This window comes from Lagopus muta, chromosome 8, assembly GCF_023343835.1.
Source record: "Lagopus muta isolate bLagMut1 chromosome 8, bLagMut1 primary, whole genome shotgun sequence".
Taxonomy (NCBI): Eukaryota; Metazoa; Chordata; class Aves; order Galliformes; family Phasianidae; genus Lagopus; species Lagopus muta.
Window position 1 is genome coordinate 15,592,079 of NC_064440.1, and position 20,523 is coordinate 15,612,601.

The 20,523-nt window shown below is 38.5% G+C and overlaps 1 protein-coding gene across 1 annotated transcript in view; it reads left to right on the forward strand.

The window, feature by feature from the left end:
* Positions 1-12,225: 12,225 nt before the first annotated feature.
* The window catches only part of SLC4A10 (solute carrier family 4 member 10), a 155,490-nt gene continuing 147,192 nt past the window's right edge, over positions 12,226-20,523 (forward strand). Inside the window, exon 1 of the mRNA XM_048954024.1 lies at positions 12,226-12,324. Within this exon, the coding sequence (XP_048809981.1) occupies positions 12,277-12,324 (48 nt within the window). The 5' untranslated portion in view covers positions 12,226-12,276. The remainder of the gene's footprint in view (positions 12,325-20,523) is intronic.

The window sequence follows — 20,523 nt, forward strand, 5'->3', positions numbered from 1 at the left end:
TGATGGAAGTGTAGCTGTAGTGTGTACTTAAAAATCTGGGGAAAAACACCAATTTCAGATGTAGAGCCATTGTTCTGTTTCAGAGTATGACTTACATACAGAAGATCATCAGACAAATGAAGATAACTACAAAAATCCCTTCAATTTTTCTCCTTTCTTATTTTCTATCTTTCCCCGTGGCACTGCAGCCATTGAAACTTACTTAATCCCTGTGCATTGAATCAGTTTCTTAATTTCCCATGGAAACTTTCTGGTGAGTGACAGGATATACAAATATGCGTTGCAGTATACTTACTGTTTTATTTAATCCAATTGACCTCAGTCATTGCATTTTGTGTACAAGCCGCATGCCCTATTAGTATGAATGCACAAAATGGAATGTTTCTTTCTACTCAGAGTAGTAACACCTTATTTTTCTTCAGAGCTAGCAGGTGGTGTTCAAAGATGATTGTTAAGTACAGAAGGATTTTGAAGTGGACAGGGGAGAGTTGAGTACTACTTTTTGTGACCTTTCAGCTGCACACCGAGGCATTGTCTCAGTTGTTCACACTTCTTTGAGGCAGGCAGTAATTTCTTCCAGTTAAGTGAAAGTGGGAGAGCTGTGCGAGATCTGGCGTCACCTGGCAAAACTGCAATTTCCATAATGATTTGCCTGCACTTAGGGGGAAATATACCCTCATGTCCAACCACTGTTTCAGGTGGAATTTAAGTTACAAAAGGCTGCTGTGCCTTATAGTGGGATTTTTAGCAGGAAAGCATAAATCAGCTACCTACCATAGGGTATTTCATTTCTGTGGTTTGCACTGCCTTTTTCAATGGTTCTGTTTGAGATGTAAAGGGGAGACTTCGGGACTTTGATAAGTCTTATCTGACCCTTGTTCAGAAGTTTAGAAAGTGCCTTTGCAAGTAGATCACCTCTTCTGTAATGTCTGAAGACTAACTAGCAAGTATCTTAGGCATTAGGCAGAATTAGAAGCCAATGGGTTTATTTGTTGAGAACATCCCATAATATTGTCACGGAAGTACAGCAGTTTAATACTTGGTGCCTTGCATTCATACATCATAGACTACATGCATTTTGCTGGGATGAAAGACATGACCATACAGCCAAGAAAAAATTCATCGCTCATGTTCAAACAGGGAGTCTAGATCTGAGGGGGATGCCAGATATAATTTCTATTCTAATGTCATTTTCTGGATAAAGTCTCTGAATTCTTTATGAATTGATGAAGCAAGTCATTAAAACGTTCTTGTTGCATGTCTAATGACATCGGGTTCCTATTCAAAAATGGAATACTTTGTCATACTTCATTCTTCTGCAGTAACAGACGAGATCTACTGCAAGGATCCCTCTTCACAGTGTTGTAATGGACTAGTCATGCCTTTGTTACATGACTAAGGTATTCTTAGCTGTAGCTGTATATGTCATGCGTCAGATAATTCACCAGTGTACTGAACTTCATATATGCAGAATTGCTTTTCATTAAGACTCTAAGACTCTGCTCTCTTATGAAGGCTTATGGCTTTGCACAGTTAGCATAAATTGTACAAAATATATTTTGTGAGTTTGGACAAGCTGTATTTGCGGTGTACATTGTGATTGCTTTAAATGACCATAGATGTTGGCAGCATCTACCTCAGAGGTTCTTTGTGCCCTTTCTATACTTGGTTACTGTGTTCTTTCTTTCCTGTCAGCAAGTTCTGCAAATTCATTAAGAGTTGGAGAATCTTTTGTACCTTCCATTCAATATCCCCCCAGAGTTATTTTCTGTTCCACATTGTGAATGATCTTCTCATATATAAGCCGGCACTGTGATACACTGTCATTCCTGAATAGTTGTGCCTGGAAAATGGACAATTAATTTCAGACATTTCAAAAGGAAGGGGAAAATACCTCTCACTAAATTGTTTCTTAGTGCCTCTGGGCATTAAAACACATTGCTTTATGACTGATGATAGCCTTGTGATTTGGACAAACAGCTGCAAACAGGCAAGGTGAAAAATATACTCCTCTCACCTAAGGGTTTGTTCATGAAGTAAAAGAAGCAGCAGAACTTATGACAGTTGTACTCACAAGGGTATCTTGGCCTAGATTTCCCTTTGAAATATAGGCTTCTTCCATTTTCTGTATTAGAATACTTGTTTAAATTTGTTTTCAAAATTTAGTATAAAGTACAACATTAATAATGATATATTGTCATGTTCTTACAATATTTCTTGCGATGAGGAAATGGGATAAATTCCTTGCTGAATTTGCTAAACCCACTTCCAGAAATTTTTGAAGGTTTTGAAGTTAACCTACAGAACTATTAATTGTTGTGATCTTCATTTTGTTTGCAAATTTGTTTTGTTTGTGCAATGCAGTAGGTGCGATAGTTATGCTTTGTGCTTCTGGTAATCCTGATAACCTCGTGCTTTTACTCAAATGAGTTTCAAGTTTTCATCTGTGCAGTGAGAGTATTAGAAGAATCCTATAACATATTTTGCAAGCGTGAATGTGTTGCTGGTTTTTTTTAGGAACTTGCATCAATACCTCAGACTAGAGTACTATGTTCAGCATTGCTGAACGTGGTGCAGTGGTTTGGGAATGGGTCTGTGTGTTTCCTTACACTTAGAAATCTGGAAATAATGTGATATTTGCAGAAATGGTGAACAGATTACATGTACTAAATGGCTTGTCTGGTTTTTTTTTTTTTTTTTTTAAATCTCATAATGGGCTTAGAGAACCTATAAATAGATAAGACACAGAAAACCCACGCTCGCTGTCTTAGAGATTCCACGGACATGCAGGTAAGATTTTTCAAGAACTCTTACTAGATTTCCCCACTGTTCAGGCAAGAGTTTGCACAAATACCCATATCTATACATGCAATGTTAAAATAATAATTCCTTTAATATTAGTGTATTAGTACTTCTCAGTTTTCTCCTTATACCTGGAATTTTATTTGTCTTTTTGTCTCAAGGAGGAAAGTATAACTGGGCTTAATTTTCATGTATTTTTCCAGACAAAACTTTGGAGCTCAGTTCTGTGATTGGTGTGTTTACCTTCAGTCGAAACTAAACCAAAACTGGAGTTCAGATTTTTTTACTGATATTTAGTCTGTAAATGCTCTTTTTTTTTATTCCGATGTAAGGCAAGACACCGTGGGAGGCTTCTCCAATAGTGTTTGTTAGATGAATCAAATGTGACTAATGGCAGTCAAGAAATTTGTCTGAAATCCCTTTGAAGTCATTAGAGAGGAACAGGTATGCCTAGGTCATGATTCACCTTGAATAATTACCTTTGGATCAGGTGAATTATAGATGAGAAATCCTTCTTCTCTATAAAATACAAAACAAGCCTAGATTACTCATGGAAATTTAGGTAGCAAATGGTGGAAGTGTATAATCTGAATGGACTTCACTTTTTTGATTGTTCTCTGTGTACTAGGGGCCCAAAATTAGAGGTATTGTTTCAGATGTGATCTCATGAAGACCAAATGGGGCAATAATGAAATCTCTGTATCTGCTGGCTCTGATCTTGCTGATTCAGTTCATAGGGCTGATCCATTTCAGGTAAAGGATTTTGCACTAAGCTTCATGAAATTTCTGTCAGCCTGCTCCTACTTTTTGTTGAGGTATTCTTGAATGGCTGGTCTGCCAGCGTTTCAGTAAGTTCCAGTTGAGTGCTTTGCATAGACTGCAGGAGGACTTTCTCTGTCCTATCTTGTGGGTCACAAATATTAAACCCTTTAAGCATTAATATCAGCACCAAATTTATCTGGACATAGGTTTCAGTTAGATTTTTGAACCAGTGATGCTAGCCTTTGGGCCTAACAGCCTATCCAGTTTCTCACCTATTTTGAGGTACACCCATCCAGTACTTAAAATGTGCTTATAATCAGGAGAAGTGGTGACTTTTAACTGATAGTCTGTTAGTGAAAAGACAAGAGAGAACAGTTTTAAACTGAAAGAGGGGAGATTTATATTAGATGTTATGTGGAAATTTTTCCTTCAAAAAGTGGTGTGGCACTGGAATAGTTTGCTTCAAGGGGTGGGGGGATGTCCCATCCCTGAAGGCATTCAAAGCCAGATTTAATGGGACCCTGAGCAATCTGATCTGGTGAGTGGCAAACCCTGCTCATGGCAGGGGGTTGGACCTAGATGGTCTTTAAAGTCCTTTTCAACCCAAACCATTCTGTGATCTGGCTCATATCCCCCCAGTTTCTCTGCAAGGATGCTTTTGGTTACTGTGTTGAAAGCCTTTCTAATGTCAAGGTAAATTGATACTGCTTGCTCTCTACTTGTCCACAAATACAAGCTTTCATAATGGAACACAATCAGGTTGGTTTGGCCCGACATACTTAGTTCAGTTCTGAGCTTTAGAATAAATGTTTTGAAAGTATGGTAGCAGCTTGCAGAATATATGTCACTAAAATTTGTAGTGGGATTCCCAATTACAATTTTTAAAAATTATTATTAGTATTATCAAACATAATGAAACGGGGCTCTACTGTTTACTTTACAACCATTATAAGTGAAATCCTGTGCAGTGAAGTTCTAACAAAATAAGTGATTATGTCACTTACTGAATTACTACTCTCATTGAAGTCATTTCACTTTCTACATCCTAATTACCTCTCTTATTGGGAAACAGATTAATTTCATCTCTTTACGGGGTTTGAAACCTAAAATGAAACATATTTCTCTTTAAAATTTCTTTAAATTGTATTAATTATTTCAATATGAAGGAAAGCAGTTGCAATTCAGTGGAAATTCTTTCCAAATCACTATTATTGACTGGGGTTGGCTACTTCAGTAAGGAACACACGTTCATCTGACCTAGTCCATTTAACTAAATTGGAGCTGTGACAGTTTGTAACAGCTGCTGTTCTTATGAAATCACAAATCAGTCAGAGCCCCGGATTCTGGATCTCAGGTAGGAGATTTTTTTCCAAGAATGTAGGATGTAGAAAATTAAAAGGGAATATGTATTTCTATCTTATTGGTAGGTCAGCATTATTATTTTAAAAGTGAGAAAACTGGAGTAAAGCACATTGGTTTTCCTGTGCGTAGTGGTTAAAGCAGCAAAACAGTCAGAGCTGGTATTTTGAAACAGAGAAGACACTACTAATGCCATCTATATCTTTGTCAATAATGTGTTAGATGTGGATATTTTTGCTTTAAGAGGAGGCAGTAGAGAGGTAGGAATTACAAAACTAATAAAGTATGTTTGCACTGAACACTTCCCATACTATATGATTTTTAAATTAATTGTCATAGAAATCTTGGGAATAGCAAGAAAGCTGCTTGGTCTGGCAGGAATGTGTTAATGAGAAAATGCAGTGAGTGTGAGTATTCAGTAATTTGTATTTGATATCTGCATATGCTCCCTGATGGGGAAGGAATAATCACATTTCGTAAAAGAACTGCACAATGCTAAGGTCAATTTTCTACCAAAAGCGATGGGTAGAGGGGGAGCTAGATTACTGGTTCTGTAAATCAACTGTAGCACTAGTTTGATTACCAAGGAACTTTAGTGTTACCTATAATCTATAGATCTGTAAAAAACTTAAAAAGATAATTTTGAGGGAAGATCTTACTGTAACAGAAGTTCATAGCAAAATTTCCATTTATTCCATAGAGTCAAGAATTTATTTTTGTTAGGTTTGTATGGTTTTACATAAAGCATATATTTTACAGAAATATTTTCTTCCATTGTTTTATTTTTCCATATTAAATTAAAGCAAGCAAGTTACCCCAGGGCTATGTGGTAGTTAGGATGTGAAGAGCACGTACCTGAGAATCAGTTAATGCTACCACCTTAAACAAATTGTATTTTGGTATTCCTTTCATATACAACCCTAGCTTTCTATCTGGCTGAGACAAAGACAAATATCTGAGTAAATTTCCTTTTAAAATTCAATAGTTGAGATAGGACAGCATGTAAATTCTGTACTTCCTCAAGGACCCATGTGGTTTGGGTGCTAATTAACCTAGTTCTCATGGCTTAGTGTTTCTGTTTCTGAGATTTACACAGATAGCTCTACTGTCTTAGTTACACATTCAAAATATTACTATTCCATGTGGTGAAGCAGTATTCCAGAACAGGGAGATGGTGGATTCCCTATCCCTGGAGACGTTCAAGGTCAAGTTGGACAGGGCTCTGAGCAACTTGCTCTAGCTATGGATGTCCCTCTTCATTGTAGGGGAGTTGGACTAAATGACCTTTAAAGGCACCTTCCAACTCAAACAATTCTATGATAAATTGTACACATGTCCAGACATGCTTCTTTTTACAGTTACATGAGTATGTTTGGAATACTGGCTGAAGTCTTGTGCCTTTTGCACAAACACAGTAAGGCCAGGTGATCAGTACAGTCTATTGGAGGCTTGTAGATCCCCTGCTGAAATATTTATGGGCTAAAGCAAGTGACTGTCAAAAGATATGATTTAAAAGTAAAATGAGGGATGTTTACTTCATAATATTTACTTTAATATGTATTTACAAATTTTAACTATTGCAAACAAAACCACAACCAGCTCATCCTTCTTTCCCAGTAACTGTTATCTGACTAAACTCTGATAGGATTTTTCCATGTATTGCTGTTTATGGAGCTATCCTATTCCATGATGTGGAAAACAGGATGATCCACAGATAAATGGCCTATAGTTTGGCTTCTGACTGTTGTGTTTTTGAGATGAGTTTTGGAATACTGCTGTCGTCTTGAACTAAATAAGAATAGTGAGTGAGTTCAAATAGGTCAGAAGAACTACATGACAGTAGCATACAGCCCCATCTTACATAAGGGTGTTAGAAGCACTATAAAGGTAGAGAATTATTAATGCAGCATATATACCCTTAAGACCTCTTGGATTAAGAATAAGAGATTTAGCAAGATCCAGTGGCTAGAGGGTCAATCTAAGCAAATGTTGTATTCCATCTATAAGATATGTCTGTAGTTCTAGTTGACTGTTTGAAAAACTGAGCAAAAACTAGCATGTTATCCCTTTGTTGCAAACTCAAAATTAAGTTAGCTTAATCCTTCAGAAGGATTATTTAGGTCAGTGACTAATCAGGGCCTGGTTCAACATATTTTATTTAGAAAGTCGGATTAAATGGATGATATGTCTGAGGAATTTCTTTCACTTGAGAGAGTTCTTGTTGAAAAATAGCACGAAGAAAGGGTAGCTACTGTAATAATCGGCAACTAGCACATTGATTCATTTTACATTTTAGACATTATCAGTGTAAAGTCTTCAGACTTTTTAATTTTATTTTACATTTATAAAAAGCATTTTCTAATATTAGCGTACCAAATAGCAAAAATTAAAGGCCCATTCTACAATTTGAAAACCTTGAAATTCATCGCATTTCATAAACAACACATACTGGGGAAAATGAAGGAAGTGAAAAATAGTTGGTGCTCTTTACCAACACAGATTGTCTCACTGTTTTACAGGAGTTGCATGATTGGGCTTGCGGACACAGACATATTTTGTTGGCATTACTTTTTGGCTCAAGAATGTGAGAAGCTATATTAGTAAGACAATTATTAGAATATTTTTTTTTCTGGTTTTGATGCCAACAGAAGAAAGAAATTGTCACAGTCAAAGAATACATCCCAATCAACACTGAAACTTTTTGGATCAGATTTTGGGTGAATTAACTTAAAGTCAAATTCTTTCAGATAGAGTATATTAGCAGAAAAGAGAGCCATTACTGCTATCCAATAAAATGAGAAACATAACTGAGTACCACCTGTCACAAAAGCAGTACAATGATGCAGATGGTTATTTATTTTCAGATAGAGAAGAATAATAGAGAGAAGGGAAAACTGCTGCCAGTTTTTTTTTTTTTTTTTTTCTCCTTCCATCCCTTTGTTACCTTCTTGTCAGAATACTTTCTCAAATTATAGGAAAAAAATGTGCTAGGATTAGAATGGATTCATAGGATGTTCCTTTTGCTACCTAAGATAGTTCACTTTTTTTGGGACAAAATGTGGTTTGAGAGGTCTACCAACTAATTTTTTTTTACCTTGCATGATCATGTTTCAAAAATAGAAAGAAAGGGATTTTGATTGCTTAGTCATATTTTTATTTCTGAAGCTTATAAATTAATTCATTTTACTTGAAATTTAGTTGCCTGTAAGAACCTGAAAATGATCTGCAATTTAAAAAAAGTTTCCATTCATTAAATAAATATTTTTATGATAAATATGCATATTACAAGAATTCAAAACTAATCTGTCTTGTGTCTGCTATTTACCTGTGCAACTGCAACTAGAGCTTCGGTGGAAATCATGAGAGAGCAAACTAATCTAATACAAGTCCTTTCTGGTTTAGAATGTTCCATGAAATTTTTCACTATGCTGCTTAAATCTACTGGCAGCCTTGTTAGGTCTGACAGAGTGCAAGTTCTTGGAGTTAAGAAGACGGTGACAGTATCGGGTGTAAATGAGTGAATTAGATAGGCTTCACGCATACCTATTGTGGGGACAACTTGAAGTAAGCCATTCCTGTGTTCCCTTTTGTAACTAACAACTACATGAAAATAAAGAATTTGCTCTTGCTTACTAGTGATTTCCTTCTCCCTCATCCATTCCAGTAGAGTGACATATTTTACAGCTAAACTGGGAGAAAAGCCAATATACCCGTATTGTATTCCTAGAGCAGGAATTGTATCTTGACAATATAAAGCTATATTTGGATCATAAAATTAAAACTGACAGATAGGTATGAGAGCAAAAATGTGAGTGGTGCTAGGCCAGTAAATGATGCTAGGCTTCTGTAAATGCTCTCATGCATATTAAAAAATTAAAATGCACAGATAACATCACTTACTTATATCTGAATACCTTCTTGGGAGAGCTTGTCACTCCTGATAATTAGAGAGTATATCTTACATTAATAAAACAGCTTATTACAGTGACAGAAAAGGAGAAGCACTGTGAGACCTCTCATGAGCTTAAATTCTGTGATTTTTAGGTCATTGTTTTGGGGCTGCATCTTGGAACAAATCTATATTTGTATGTAAAAAGCTGTGTATGACTGTTAAAGTTAGTAGAAATTGTTTACATCCCAGACCATGTTAATGGTTTATGTTAAACACAGACAGCTGTATCTATGCTACATGCATCCAAAGTCATGCCATATACCTACAAAGTATTTTAAGAATGAGTTGAGCTCTTTGAACTATTTCCCCAAATAGATACTGATTTTAAGGAATAAATCCTCTGTTCAGTGGGGTTTAAAAACATTGTGTTTCAGGAGAGCATTTGACTAACTGGCTCACTGCAGCCCCAAGAGGGGAGAGGTAATGTTAGGAAAGAGAATACAAGTGAACTTCAGCCATTTTAATTTTCTTCTGAAATATGACACCAGGCAGGGCTCAGGTCAGCTTCTGACCTAAATTCAGAGCACAAGAAAAAGTCTCCTGCTTCTCTACTGAGGTTTGCTTTAAACATAGAAGCCCATATCTTATTTAGGTGACACACTACAAAAATATATAAAGATGAAGTTGGTCTTACATAAATGTTACAAAGGTATTTATTTTGTTAGTATATCTGGCATATTATTAAAATTTGAAAACTTCAGCTTATCTGCATTTTGATTTCATACTTCCCGTCCTTGCAGTCAAGCTTCTCAAATTACTGATGACTTAAGAACCTGAGCTTACTTTTTACCTTAGCTGCCATATACAAAGTCTTGCAAATATGAAAACGACCTGATTGTATTCTAAAAGTTCAGAAACTAGCTATCTAGACCTGCTTCTATTTTTGAGGAAGATAAGCTATTTTGAGACTCTTTGGGAAAGGCAAACAAACAAAAAAGTCTCTTGGTTATGTATGATTGAAAATAAAGCTTTCACTTTAGTCCTTAACATTCTTCAATTTCTCTGTCTGGAAAACCTCTGGCTTTGCAGCCCCTCTTAGGGATCCAGTATTTTGCAGTATTTTGCAATATTATACAGAACATCTTTGATGTAGCTGTTGAAAGAATGGCTTGCACAGTTACTTTCCCAATTTGTGACTTTATAGCTATATAGGTCTCTTAAGTTTTCTGTACTTTTTTTTTCTGATTTTTGAGTGGGATGTTACAGACCAGTTTGAGGTGGTTTGTTATCTAAAAGTTTTTCCATATTTCCATTTTCCATCATTCAATAATGGCAAACTCTCTACTCTGTAAAGCATTCTGAGAAAGAACCATTGCAAAATCGAGTGTGTGACTGATCTGACTGATCCTAATTCACTTTTGATGGCCCATTCAGTAGCTTGTTTGCAGCTACTGCTGTATATGGTGCTCACGGTCTTTATACTGTTTCTCACTGTGAAAAGTTGTGTTGGATGAATAGCATCATGTATGCTGTAAGCTGATGCCCATCCTCCCACTCTTGGTAAAATCTGATTTGTTCTTGCTCTTTGGTTTTAGATGTTTATGAGTAAATGAATGTGTTTTTAGGGAGTCTGATGGGAAGTGAATGACATGTGAAATAGTACGGAGCTTGATGGATTGTAGTACTTTATCTTCTGGGATACCTTTGAGATATTTACATAGAAAGACAAAGCACTCTTATGCTAACATTCATTTCTAATCTTCCCAGTACCACAATTGGTATATTGACTTTATTTTTCATTTTTTTGTTTGTTTAAAGAAAAACAATCACTTTTAAACACATTCCTTTCCAAGCTTCATCATGACATTTATAGCTTAATTATAAGCTCCTGCAAATAGGGTTTTACTGTGTAAGTGCTGACACAGCCTTACCTCTAGTGACCTGAATGGCCAACTGTGTTAATTACTGTAAATCAGTAATCATTATGAAAGTGTGTATCTCAGATCTCTTCCTGAACCTGGACTGCAGTGCTTGTCTTTCTGTATATATGTCACTTCGTACAAAGACCAAATTCCTGGCTGTCACTCAGAAAAGCTTCTCTTTGTGAGAACCAACTTTGACTCTGCTTTCTTTCTATGTACCTGATGTACAGGTGACATGTATGAATGTACATATGTACAGAATGACCAGTATGAATAAACTGACTCAGAAGAAGAACTTCAGAAAGCTTGAAGAATATGACCCTTGGTGGAGGAAATTTAATCATATTTAGCGAAACTGTTGATTGATCTACTTTTGGACTGCAGAGGATATCCAAAATGTAGAGCACAGCCTGCTGTTTTGGCAAGGAAATTAACAGGGAGACAGAGGTTTATTTGTTACCTTATTTTTCCTAGTCAGGTCTCCGTTCATCCTGACTCACATGCACAGGTCTTTGTGGGCGTGTTTTTTGGGATAGATGGGCTGGGAAGCAATGAATACAAGAACTTGTCTGGCTCAGCTGTCTTGGTAGGCAATGTGGCCTCTGCACCTATAACAGGTGTTATGGGGGCTCATCTGTCCCTTGGCTTGTTTGCTAATGTAGGCTTTGCAACGTTTTTTTGTGGTGCTTGCTGGGATTTTCGTATGGCCAAATGTCACTGCTAAGGTGCAGAGACAGGTGGATCAGGAGCAACTAGATGTGTGGCAGGCTTGGATGATAAAATTGGGTGAAGAAGGGTCTTAAGCCTTCCATTAATTAGCTGTGGGCAGAAGAATATGGCAAATAGGTGCGTTTTAATAACTTTCAGATAAAAAGAGATGGTGGGGTAATTTTAGTGAAGAATGGGACAAAGCACTATTTTGGAGGTGCTGTCCAGGTGAAGGGTCAAAGCCTGGCAGGACCGAGAACTGTTTTCAGCGCTCTTTGGATGCTTTAGACATCCAGATGTGCTTTGGTCCAAAAGCTGTTGTGCATTGAAGCAATCCGGGTGAACTGTGGCTGGAGCAAAGCAGAGATCTCCTGATCCCGGCCTAAGCGTTCGCAAGGGTGCCTGCCGAGGGTCTGCGCTTGGGGTCAGGTCCCACCGCTCCCTTCTCGTCCCCTTGGGACTGGTGAGCAGGAGGAGAGATGCCGTGCCCGTGCATCTCTTTGGAGCTGCGGCACGGTCCGCCCGCGTTCACCTCCCCGCCAGGAGCCGGCGGCGAGAGCTGGGGACGGGGGGCGGCGGCAGGATCCAGCCACATCCCGCAGGTGGATCCGGCTCTTGCCTCCCCCCGCACCGGGCCCGGCGGGGCGCGGAGCCATGTGACTGCCGCGCTTCCTGCCTCCGCGCCACCTGATCCGCGGCGGAGCGCGGCGGAGCGCGGAACCCACCGCAGCCCGGCGGCTCCCACGGTGCCCGGGGAGCGCAGCGCTCGGCTCCGCGCCGGCCGGCGGGCGGGCGGCGGGGAGGGCGCTGCCACGGCCCCGCCGCCGCCGCATGGAGACCCAGGACCAGGGGGCGCAGATGGAGCCGCTGCTGCCCACGGTACGGCTGCCGCAACGCGGCCCCCGGTCGCCGGGAGATGCGGCGCGCCCCGCGGGAGGCAGCTGGGAAGCGGGGCGCGGCGGGGGGGAACCTCCTGCCCGATTGTGCCACGGCTCGGAGCGGGCTTCTCTGTGCGAGGGGAAACAGGTTGGCTCGCTCCGGTGCCGAGCGATGCGGCGGCGGCGGCGCGATGGAACGAGCGTGTGCGGTGTCCTTCCCAGCTCCCCCGGGTCCCCTTCTTTCTGATTCCCCTTGCCTCCGACAGCATCTTCATGAGGATCTCCCTTTTCCTTCCCCTCCCGCGGCACCCGCTGGCTGTGTGGCAGCCCTGGGGAGCGAACATCTGTGCAATGCGCCCCAGGGACCCTGGCTCTGCGGGTCCCTGGTCCTCCTTTGCTTGCATACCGCAGAGGAATCTTCCCAGCCCTGGCGCTTGCACGTTGGGGTCTGCCTCCCACCGGATCTTGATCTGTTATCCCTGCCACGATGTTGCAGTTTCTTGTGCTCGGAGCTCGTGGAGCTCCATATCTGTGGGGTTATTGGTTGGGGGTGTACGATGCACCTTTGCCTCCAAGAACAGCTTGCACAACTATGGTCAGCATTTCACAGCAAGTGGGGATCCTTTTTACTGCCTGCTTTCCCCCACATACCAGATTTGTGGATGCACGCAATGTGCTAGTGTGGATGTTGATCTTGGTCTTTTACTGAGATTCGATTTGTGAATGGTAGTTCCTGCCTTGTACTGGAAATCAGACTGTCTGGGGCAGGGAGAAGTCACTCGTGCATACACAAGTGTTTGCCTATACATACACATCCACATGAACACTCTGCATTGGTCTGCGGAGAATTCTCCAGCTCTCAAAATGGTTCTGTGTTAGCGTGACGAGCTGCACAGCATTGACAAAGCTTGAAAGAGCCAAGTCTCAGCTGCTGCAGGTTGACAAGAGGCACTCACGGCAAGCCTATTTTTGTAGGGTATGTTCCCATCATCTGTTGACGTGGTCTATTTTGCAGTCAGGTGGCAGGTTGCTACACAGTGTGAGCTTATCTCCAGCATCTCCTTTTTCCTTGTGGCAGGGACATCTTTTCTTTTTGCTCTCTGGATACCTTTAATGGGTAATAGCTTTAATTCTCATCATTTGCTGCTCTTGAAGCTTCTGACATGGGAGTAGGAAATGGTCTTGTATTTTTTACTGACAGGCCAATTGTCTAATTCCTTTCCTTTGAGGGGCAATTCCGTGTCAGTCCAGCTTCCACCTATAGTGTTAGTGTTCATGATTGCTGACTCTGACTCTGAAGACTTAGCCCTCTGTGTTTCATCCCAGTATGACAGCCTGCAGTTGGTAGCAGGCTAGCTCTTATTAGTGTGCTTCTAGGCAGTCAGCTGTCTTTGTGAATGTGCATCACCTCTGTTTGTGTGGTACCAGTTGCTTGGGGAACAAGAGGAGTTCTTTTGGGAGGGGCGGTGTACACAGTTACCTTATGCTGTCTGGCTTTAGATTTGTTCTCTCAGGGCTAAGCACAGGAAGAAAGGCTGCTGCTGTTGTCGGAAAGACCATGGAAGAAAGCATTTATTGCGTACCTATTAGGGAAGAATTGTCCCTGGTTACATCTGCAGTCCTAAGCGGCAGAGCTCTTCCCTGTCTGCAGAGCTGTTGGTCCCTGGCAATGCTGCTTGTTAGGTAAAGCCTGGATCCCACCTCCCATTTGGTATAGCTGCCTAGTTCAGCATCTGTTGTGCAAATATCATGGGAAGAAGGGACTCTTCTGTACTTTACATAGTATTTGTCATTGCATGTATTCATCTTCAATCCTTCTCTCTTGCTCTTGCTGTTTCCAAGAGGGCCTCTGCAGTTCAACATGGCAACCTTGCTTTCCTCCTATAGCAGTGATGGTAAAGACAAACCTCCTTCAATCTTGGTGATCTCTCTGTCTTGCTGGCATATTTTCTGTGCATCAAGCAAAAAAATGTCAAAATGTGATTTGGCAGCCTCAGTCTGGCAGATGTCTCTAGCCCTGTGTATGGTGAAGCAGGGATAGCCTTTGTATAGGAGATGTCTTGTACCTGGGGTCAGGGCAGAGTTTAAGGAGCAGGAATGTTCAAGAAACATTTTAATGTCGTGCTAAGGGACATGGTTTAGTGGGGAAATGGTGGTGGTAGATGGACAGTTGGGCTAGATTGTCCTGGAGGTCTTTTCCAACCTGGGTGATTCTATGAATTGGTACTAGTTCGGTGCTTCAGCCTGGATGACGTAGCAGTATATGATATAGCAGTCCCTTGAGAGTGCTTCTGCTTTAGGAATCAAACCTCATCTTGACTGGAATTAAACGGAAACTGGTATGCAGCTGCAGAACAGGTACAGTTCTGTTCCCAACCTTCATCTGAGTCTGATGGCCACAGAGTATGAAGAAAAAGAGAATCTTAGCAAAATGACTTTGGTTTCCTTCAAGATCTTAGTCTAACTGATTTTGTGTTTATGTGTGAGAAACTGTAAAGTGGGATACATTGTAATTATTATTCACAATAGAAGGCATAGTCCTTGATTAATTTTATCTTCTGATAGTGCCCAGAAATTGTGAAACATCAATGTCATTTCCCACCCAAAACCCCACAGTCTGTACAAAGTGGAGTCTATTTTTGTTGTAGTGTAGTGATATGTTGTTGCTAATTTTATTATACAAGTTTCTAATTAAAAACCCAGACAAACAGAATTTGCAGAGGATAAAACACATTGTTCCCTGTTGTTTTGAGGACTAAAGTTTTTTCCTCTGCACTTTCTTAGTAGTCTGCAGTACCATTGTTAGAAGTAAGGCTTCTTGTGTTTTTTTTTGTTTGTTTTTGGTTTTATTTTTTTGTTTTGAGAAATCTATTGGGAATTGTCTATAAGAGCAATATTATAGTATTAAGTTAAAAAATAAGTTTGCTCAAACTGTTATTGAATACATAAATGCTGTCCCGTTTCTATCATTCAATACATATATGGTAACAAAATGCTTTGTCTAATGTTATATTTGTCAACCATCAAGTATACTTTTCCAGTGTGATTATTCAGAGTGCTTTAAAATAGTTGTGAGTAATTGAAAGATTGCTGTAAAGTCATCGTTTGTTTACAGAATGGGAGAAACAATTTACTGATCTTCTATCCAAAGGATTATTGATTTCTTATCAGAGGACCGGATATAGTTGGTTGTGTGCATATATGTACACTTCAACGCATGGAAATCCTCTCAAATTGTCACTTAAGACAGTTTATTTATATATAAAAAGTTGACTTTAGTGTGTTTGTTTCTGTTGGTTCCAGGTTTCTCTTGTTATGCAAATAAAAACTGGCTTTTCAAAAGAGGTTGTTATCTGACTGAGGTTTGATGCTTCTCATGTATAAGCATGTATCGATGAAGTGAGCAGAGATTTTTGTTAACTGTGTTTATGCGTAGGATATTGCTTTGCTGTGTTGTCTGAAGACAGTGATAACAGCAATACCCATGTATTTAACCACATAAACCCAAACCTTCTCTTCCTAAGTTCATATTCTCATCTTCCTCTTTCAGTCTTTTAAAATTCAATTTTATTTTATTTTTTAAATTTTAAATCTGGGAGATTTAAGACCTTAAAGCATGACATTGTTGATATATGTCCACAGATACCAATATGACATGTGTGTACTATGCTTGTAGTAGGTAAACGTTGTTTGTTTCCACTACTCTTGTCACTGCTGCAAATGACACACAGATACCACTTCTTAGGTCTCCGTATGTGGGAGAATGGTATAGCAAGATCTTGGGTAACAGCTATTTTTAATGCAGCAGGTGAGTGTGGGAAGCTACACACATTAAAAGGCCAGATTCTTTTGCTTTTGTTAATGCTGAGTGGGACCTCCTGTGAGGGTTGCAGCTGAAATGTATTGCTCATTACGAGAATGGATGTCAGAATCTGATCCAAGGACTAATTCCCAGTTCTCTCCCCAGAATTTAGCATTATAGCAACAGTTAAGGCAAGTTTATAGTGTGTCATGGTTCTTTTGGAGAATAATGGAGACAGCGTGACATTTTCATGACAAGATTACTGAGATAGTGGCACCATTGAAAACAAAAACCTCAAACCCAATTGTAAGTATAAATTTAGGATAGAGTTGCAGCTTTTTCTCTTTTTCTTTCTTACTGCCTGATTCCAAGTTCTGAGTGAAAAGGAAAAAGAAATGTGGTTTTTTTTTTTTTTTTTTTTTTTTTTTTTTTTTTTTTTTACCAACAACAGCATCATGATTAAAAAATTGGAATCATATGATGTGCTGTTGTGTCACTGTCTAAGGCTGATTTGCAATCTGATATACATTTGTGCAAAAATAACAAAAGCTGTGAATACTCTGTGGAAATAATTCTACTTTAATGTGTTTATACCTGTTTTGAGTACTTCACACAATTTCTGCTTGTTAAATATGCGTTTCCATTTCCTCTGCTAGTAATTACATCTCCCTTTTCTACTTTTTCATTTAGAAGAATACAGAATCAATTCTAAAACAAAATATTTCCACTGGCATCTTGTAGTGCTTCTTAAGTAATGTTTTCAACCTTAGTGGATGAGAAATTTTAAGCAGGTGAAGGAAACATAATCCATTGTGAACTGTCTTTAACGATTACTTATGTATGTGATAAGAAAAAACATAGGATGTTCCTTTCATTTTGGTAACATACTGAAAAGTACATTTTTAGGTCTGTATTTAAAACAAAACAACAACAACAACAAAAATAACAATCAAGAAAATCACTGTGAATTTCTGAAGAATCATGCCATTAGGACTCCCCTAACATTAGCAACACCATTTTTATGTCCACCAAATCAATGGAGGACTGAATGTGTTCAGTTTAAAAGTTATTCTCGTGAAACAAAAAATATGTCTAGAATATTTGAAGATGATTGAAATCCACCCTGCTTCTGTAAAGCTTTTGGTCAGGATAGGCAAGATAAAAATGAGAATACATGCAATTGCTATAAAAGTTGTAAAGAAGTATCTTGGGTGGGAGGAATTGGAGCGTTAAAAAAGGGTAAAAACGAATGTGGAGAAATTTGTGCAACATTGGAGAGGTGATGAATGAAAAAATGAGGGAACTAATTAAGTTGCATAAGGAGGAAATTATTTTGTTATGGCACAGGAAAGGAAATGGAGGAACAGCAGTGGGAAAATCAGGTCATATCTTCATATAGTTGGTGAGATAATGGACTGAGAATCCTCATTCTTCCCTGTCTGCTAATTTCCCTGACTGTCCACTGGAGACTTTTCACTTTGTATGAGTAGTTTTTTATGAGGCATTGAGAAGTTGACTACATGTGGATCTTACAATTCAGCTGAGATGTGAAAGATATGTCAGGATTTGCAAATTCTCATTTTTAATCAACCAGCAAGAACTTGCTACAAAGAAATAGACATATTAGCATATTTAGGGAGAAATGAAGTCTGAAGATGTGCGAGACAGTGTTTGGCACTTCTAAGATCTTAACTGCTTACTACAGTACTGCATGTAGCGCTTCAGGAAAAGAATAGCAATGGTAGAGCAGTTAGATGAGTACAACAAAAGCCATGATGAGCCTAAAAGTACAAAATAATATTTGGAAGAATGGCATTCCTTAGTCAGAAGTTAAAAAGATATTCTACATACTTCTTGTATGTAGAATTTGCAGCTACAAGTTGTCTGATATTATTTGCTGAATCTCTGTTAAGAGAACTGTAAGTAAGAACAAGTTAGACAAATATCAGCCAGGAAAGATGCACATGCAGTTATCCCTGCTTAGGGCTGAGTGATAGACAGGAAGACCTTGTGAGGTCTTTACCAAGTCTATTGTTCTAATTGTGACAATGGCTCACTCTTGGCTTTATAGAAGTACTGTTTTACATTATATACAAATTGAGGAGATAAATGTTGATAAAATAAGCCCATCTGAGTCTTCAATTATGTTTTATATAAACATACTGAGAGCATATGAAAAAGGTGGGTGCCTAACTGTCAGTGGTTTTGTGATTACAACATGCATGTTACAGGAATGCAAAATGTTCCATTATTTATTTGTTTAACATAAATAGATTTTATGCAGTCCTGTTTACTTTCTAAAGAGCCTGGCAATCTTTCTGCACTGGTGGGACTGCAAGAGCTTCCAGGACTAGTTTTGCTGGGATCTCCTTGTAGCTATTATGCTCAAAGATGCTAGGAAGTGTTGTACATTTTTCTTGGGGTGGGTGGGATCACTTTTCACCTTTTCTGGGAAACTTGCAAGATACTATAGATTAAGAAGTGATCTGAAGCCGCTGTTCTGAGGAATTGTTCCAGGTATCAGTCACTAGCAATTGCACTATTTTTTCTCAAGAGGCATTCACAGTCACGTCATGTAAAAATAAAAAAAACCCCAAACCTTGCTATCAGATTCTGGCAAGAAAGGAAAATAGATACTTAAGCTATAATTAGTCAGTCAAACTGTTTAATTAAATTCAATTGTAAGTGCCATGTCAGTTCCAGAGAGAAAGATCCTATGTACATGTAAACTTCTTGTTCAACAGATGAAAGTGTTTCATGGTTTTATTTTAGAAATGTAGATCTATCAGCAAGAATGTGATTTCATGCCTATGCTCTCCTATTGAAACACGGAAAGCTCAGTGGTAGTTGTGTGGTATTAAGGATGCGTAATATTGTAAAAATCAGTAGAAAACAAAGGTAAAAGTGGGGAGACTGTGTATCAGATAATAACTGCTTTGGATTTTTATATTTGTACCAACAAACTTGTGTTTGTCACAATTTTTTTTTTTTAGAATCAAGGAACTGAATCCAAAGGGGAATAAAAAACACTGCAGAATTGTTCTGCTCAAGCATTTTAATTTTCAGATTCAGGAAAATGCTACTGATAGATTTGAATAATTGGATTTATGATTATAGAATACAAACTGGGGGGAGGCAAAGAAAGACTGCATTATATTGATGTGCTCAGTGTTAGGAAGAGTCAGTAAAATTTTCATGTTTTTATATGTATATATATGTATCTATATATGTATGTGTATATTTATAACTATATATATAAAGTGGACCAAAGCATCAGGCTGGCTTCTGTCTACTAAGATTTGTTTCATTTTGTGAAGCTTAGTTTCTGTTGTAAAACCAAACAGAAAAAAAAAGTGGGTAATTTCAGAGTGAGATCTTGCAGTCTATTTCTTACATCTGGTCAGACCAAAGATTCTATCAATGTGGGTAGGTTTTGGACAAACCCAATCAGTAGCATTGATAACATTTGACTAATGAAAAATATGTTTCCTCAAAAGTAGAGTTTTATTTATTTATTTAGAAACATATACTGAAAACACAGAAAACTATGAAAGCTTTCTCTTTGGAATTAGCCAGCATAAATGAAGTCTAAAAACAGCTTGAGAAAATTACCAAAATTCCCATGTTACAGTAAGTAAAATCTGACTTCAGTTGTAGAAATATGTTTATTTATTAATATGTTTATTTCTCAAAGCTGAACTTGGTAGAGTTGAGGGCATTGTTCTTATTTTATTATTTTATTTGCTTGTCATGTCACAAGCAAAGCCTACCATAACAGTTATAAAATGAAAGTGAATCTTGAACTTTCAGCTAAATCCAGAACTAATGTACTCCACAAATCATAGGAGGTTGGTGTTTTTTCGTTTGACATGCAATTAAGTAATGAAAACAATACAGTGGGAATTTCAATGGCAAGTATTAGCTGCTCAGTTGCTGTGGAGATTTGTTCTTTACCCTTGGGTTCAAGACACGGCTTACAGATATGTTGTTCCAAGTATTGCTAAATAGCCACATGGAAAATGGTTGAACTGCTGTTGCTGTTATGACATTTTTTTTTACCAGTTCTGTGCAAATTAGAAGTAAATAAGTTTAGTATCATCTACAGAGAATGCAGAGCAGTTTTTGTAAGATTTCACTAACAGCATCTCAAGCATATTGTTGCAATACTGGTAAGATTATAAATTTATGTTCTGAAAATTCCTAAGTAGGAGGTATGCTCTCGTAGACTCTGTAGTCTGAAGACTGAAGCAAAAGTAATAATCTCAATGTGTCAGTGAAATAGCGAACATTGTTCTCTTCCCTTTTTGATTTCATGGAAATTGGGGTAACCTATATCATTTTTTTTCTGAAAAATCAGTGTGCTGTTAATCGTTTTTGTGACCTACTTATGTGAGTACT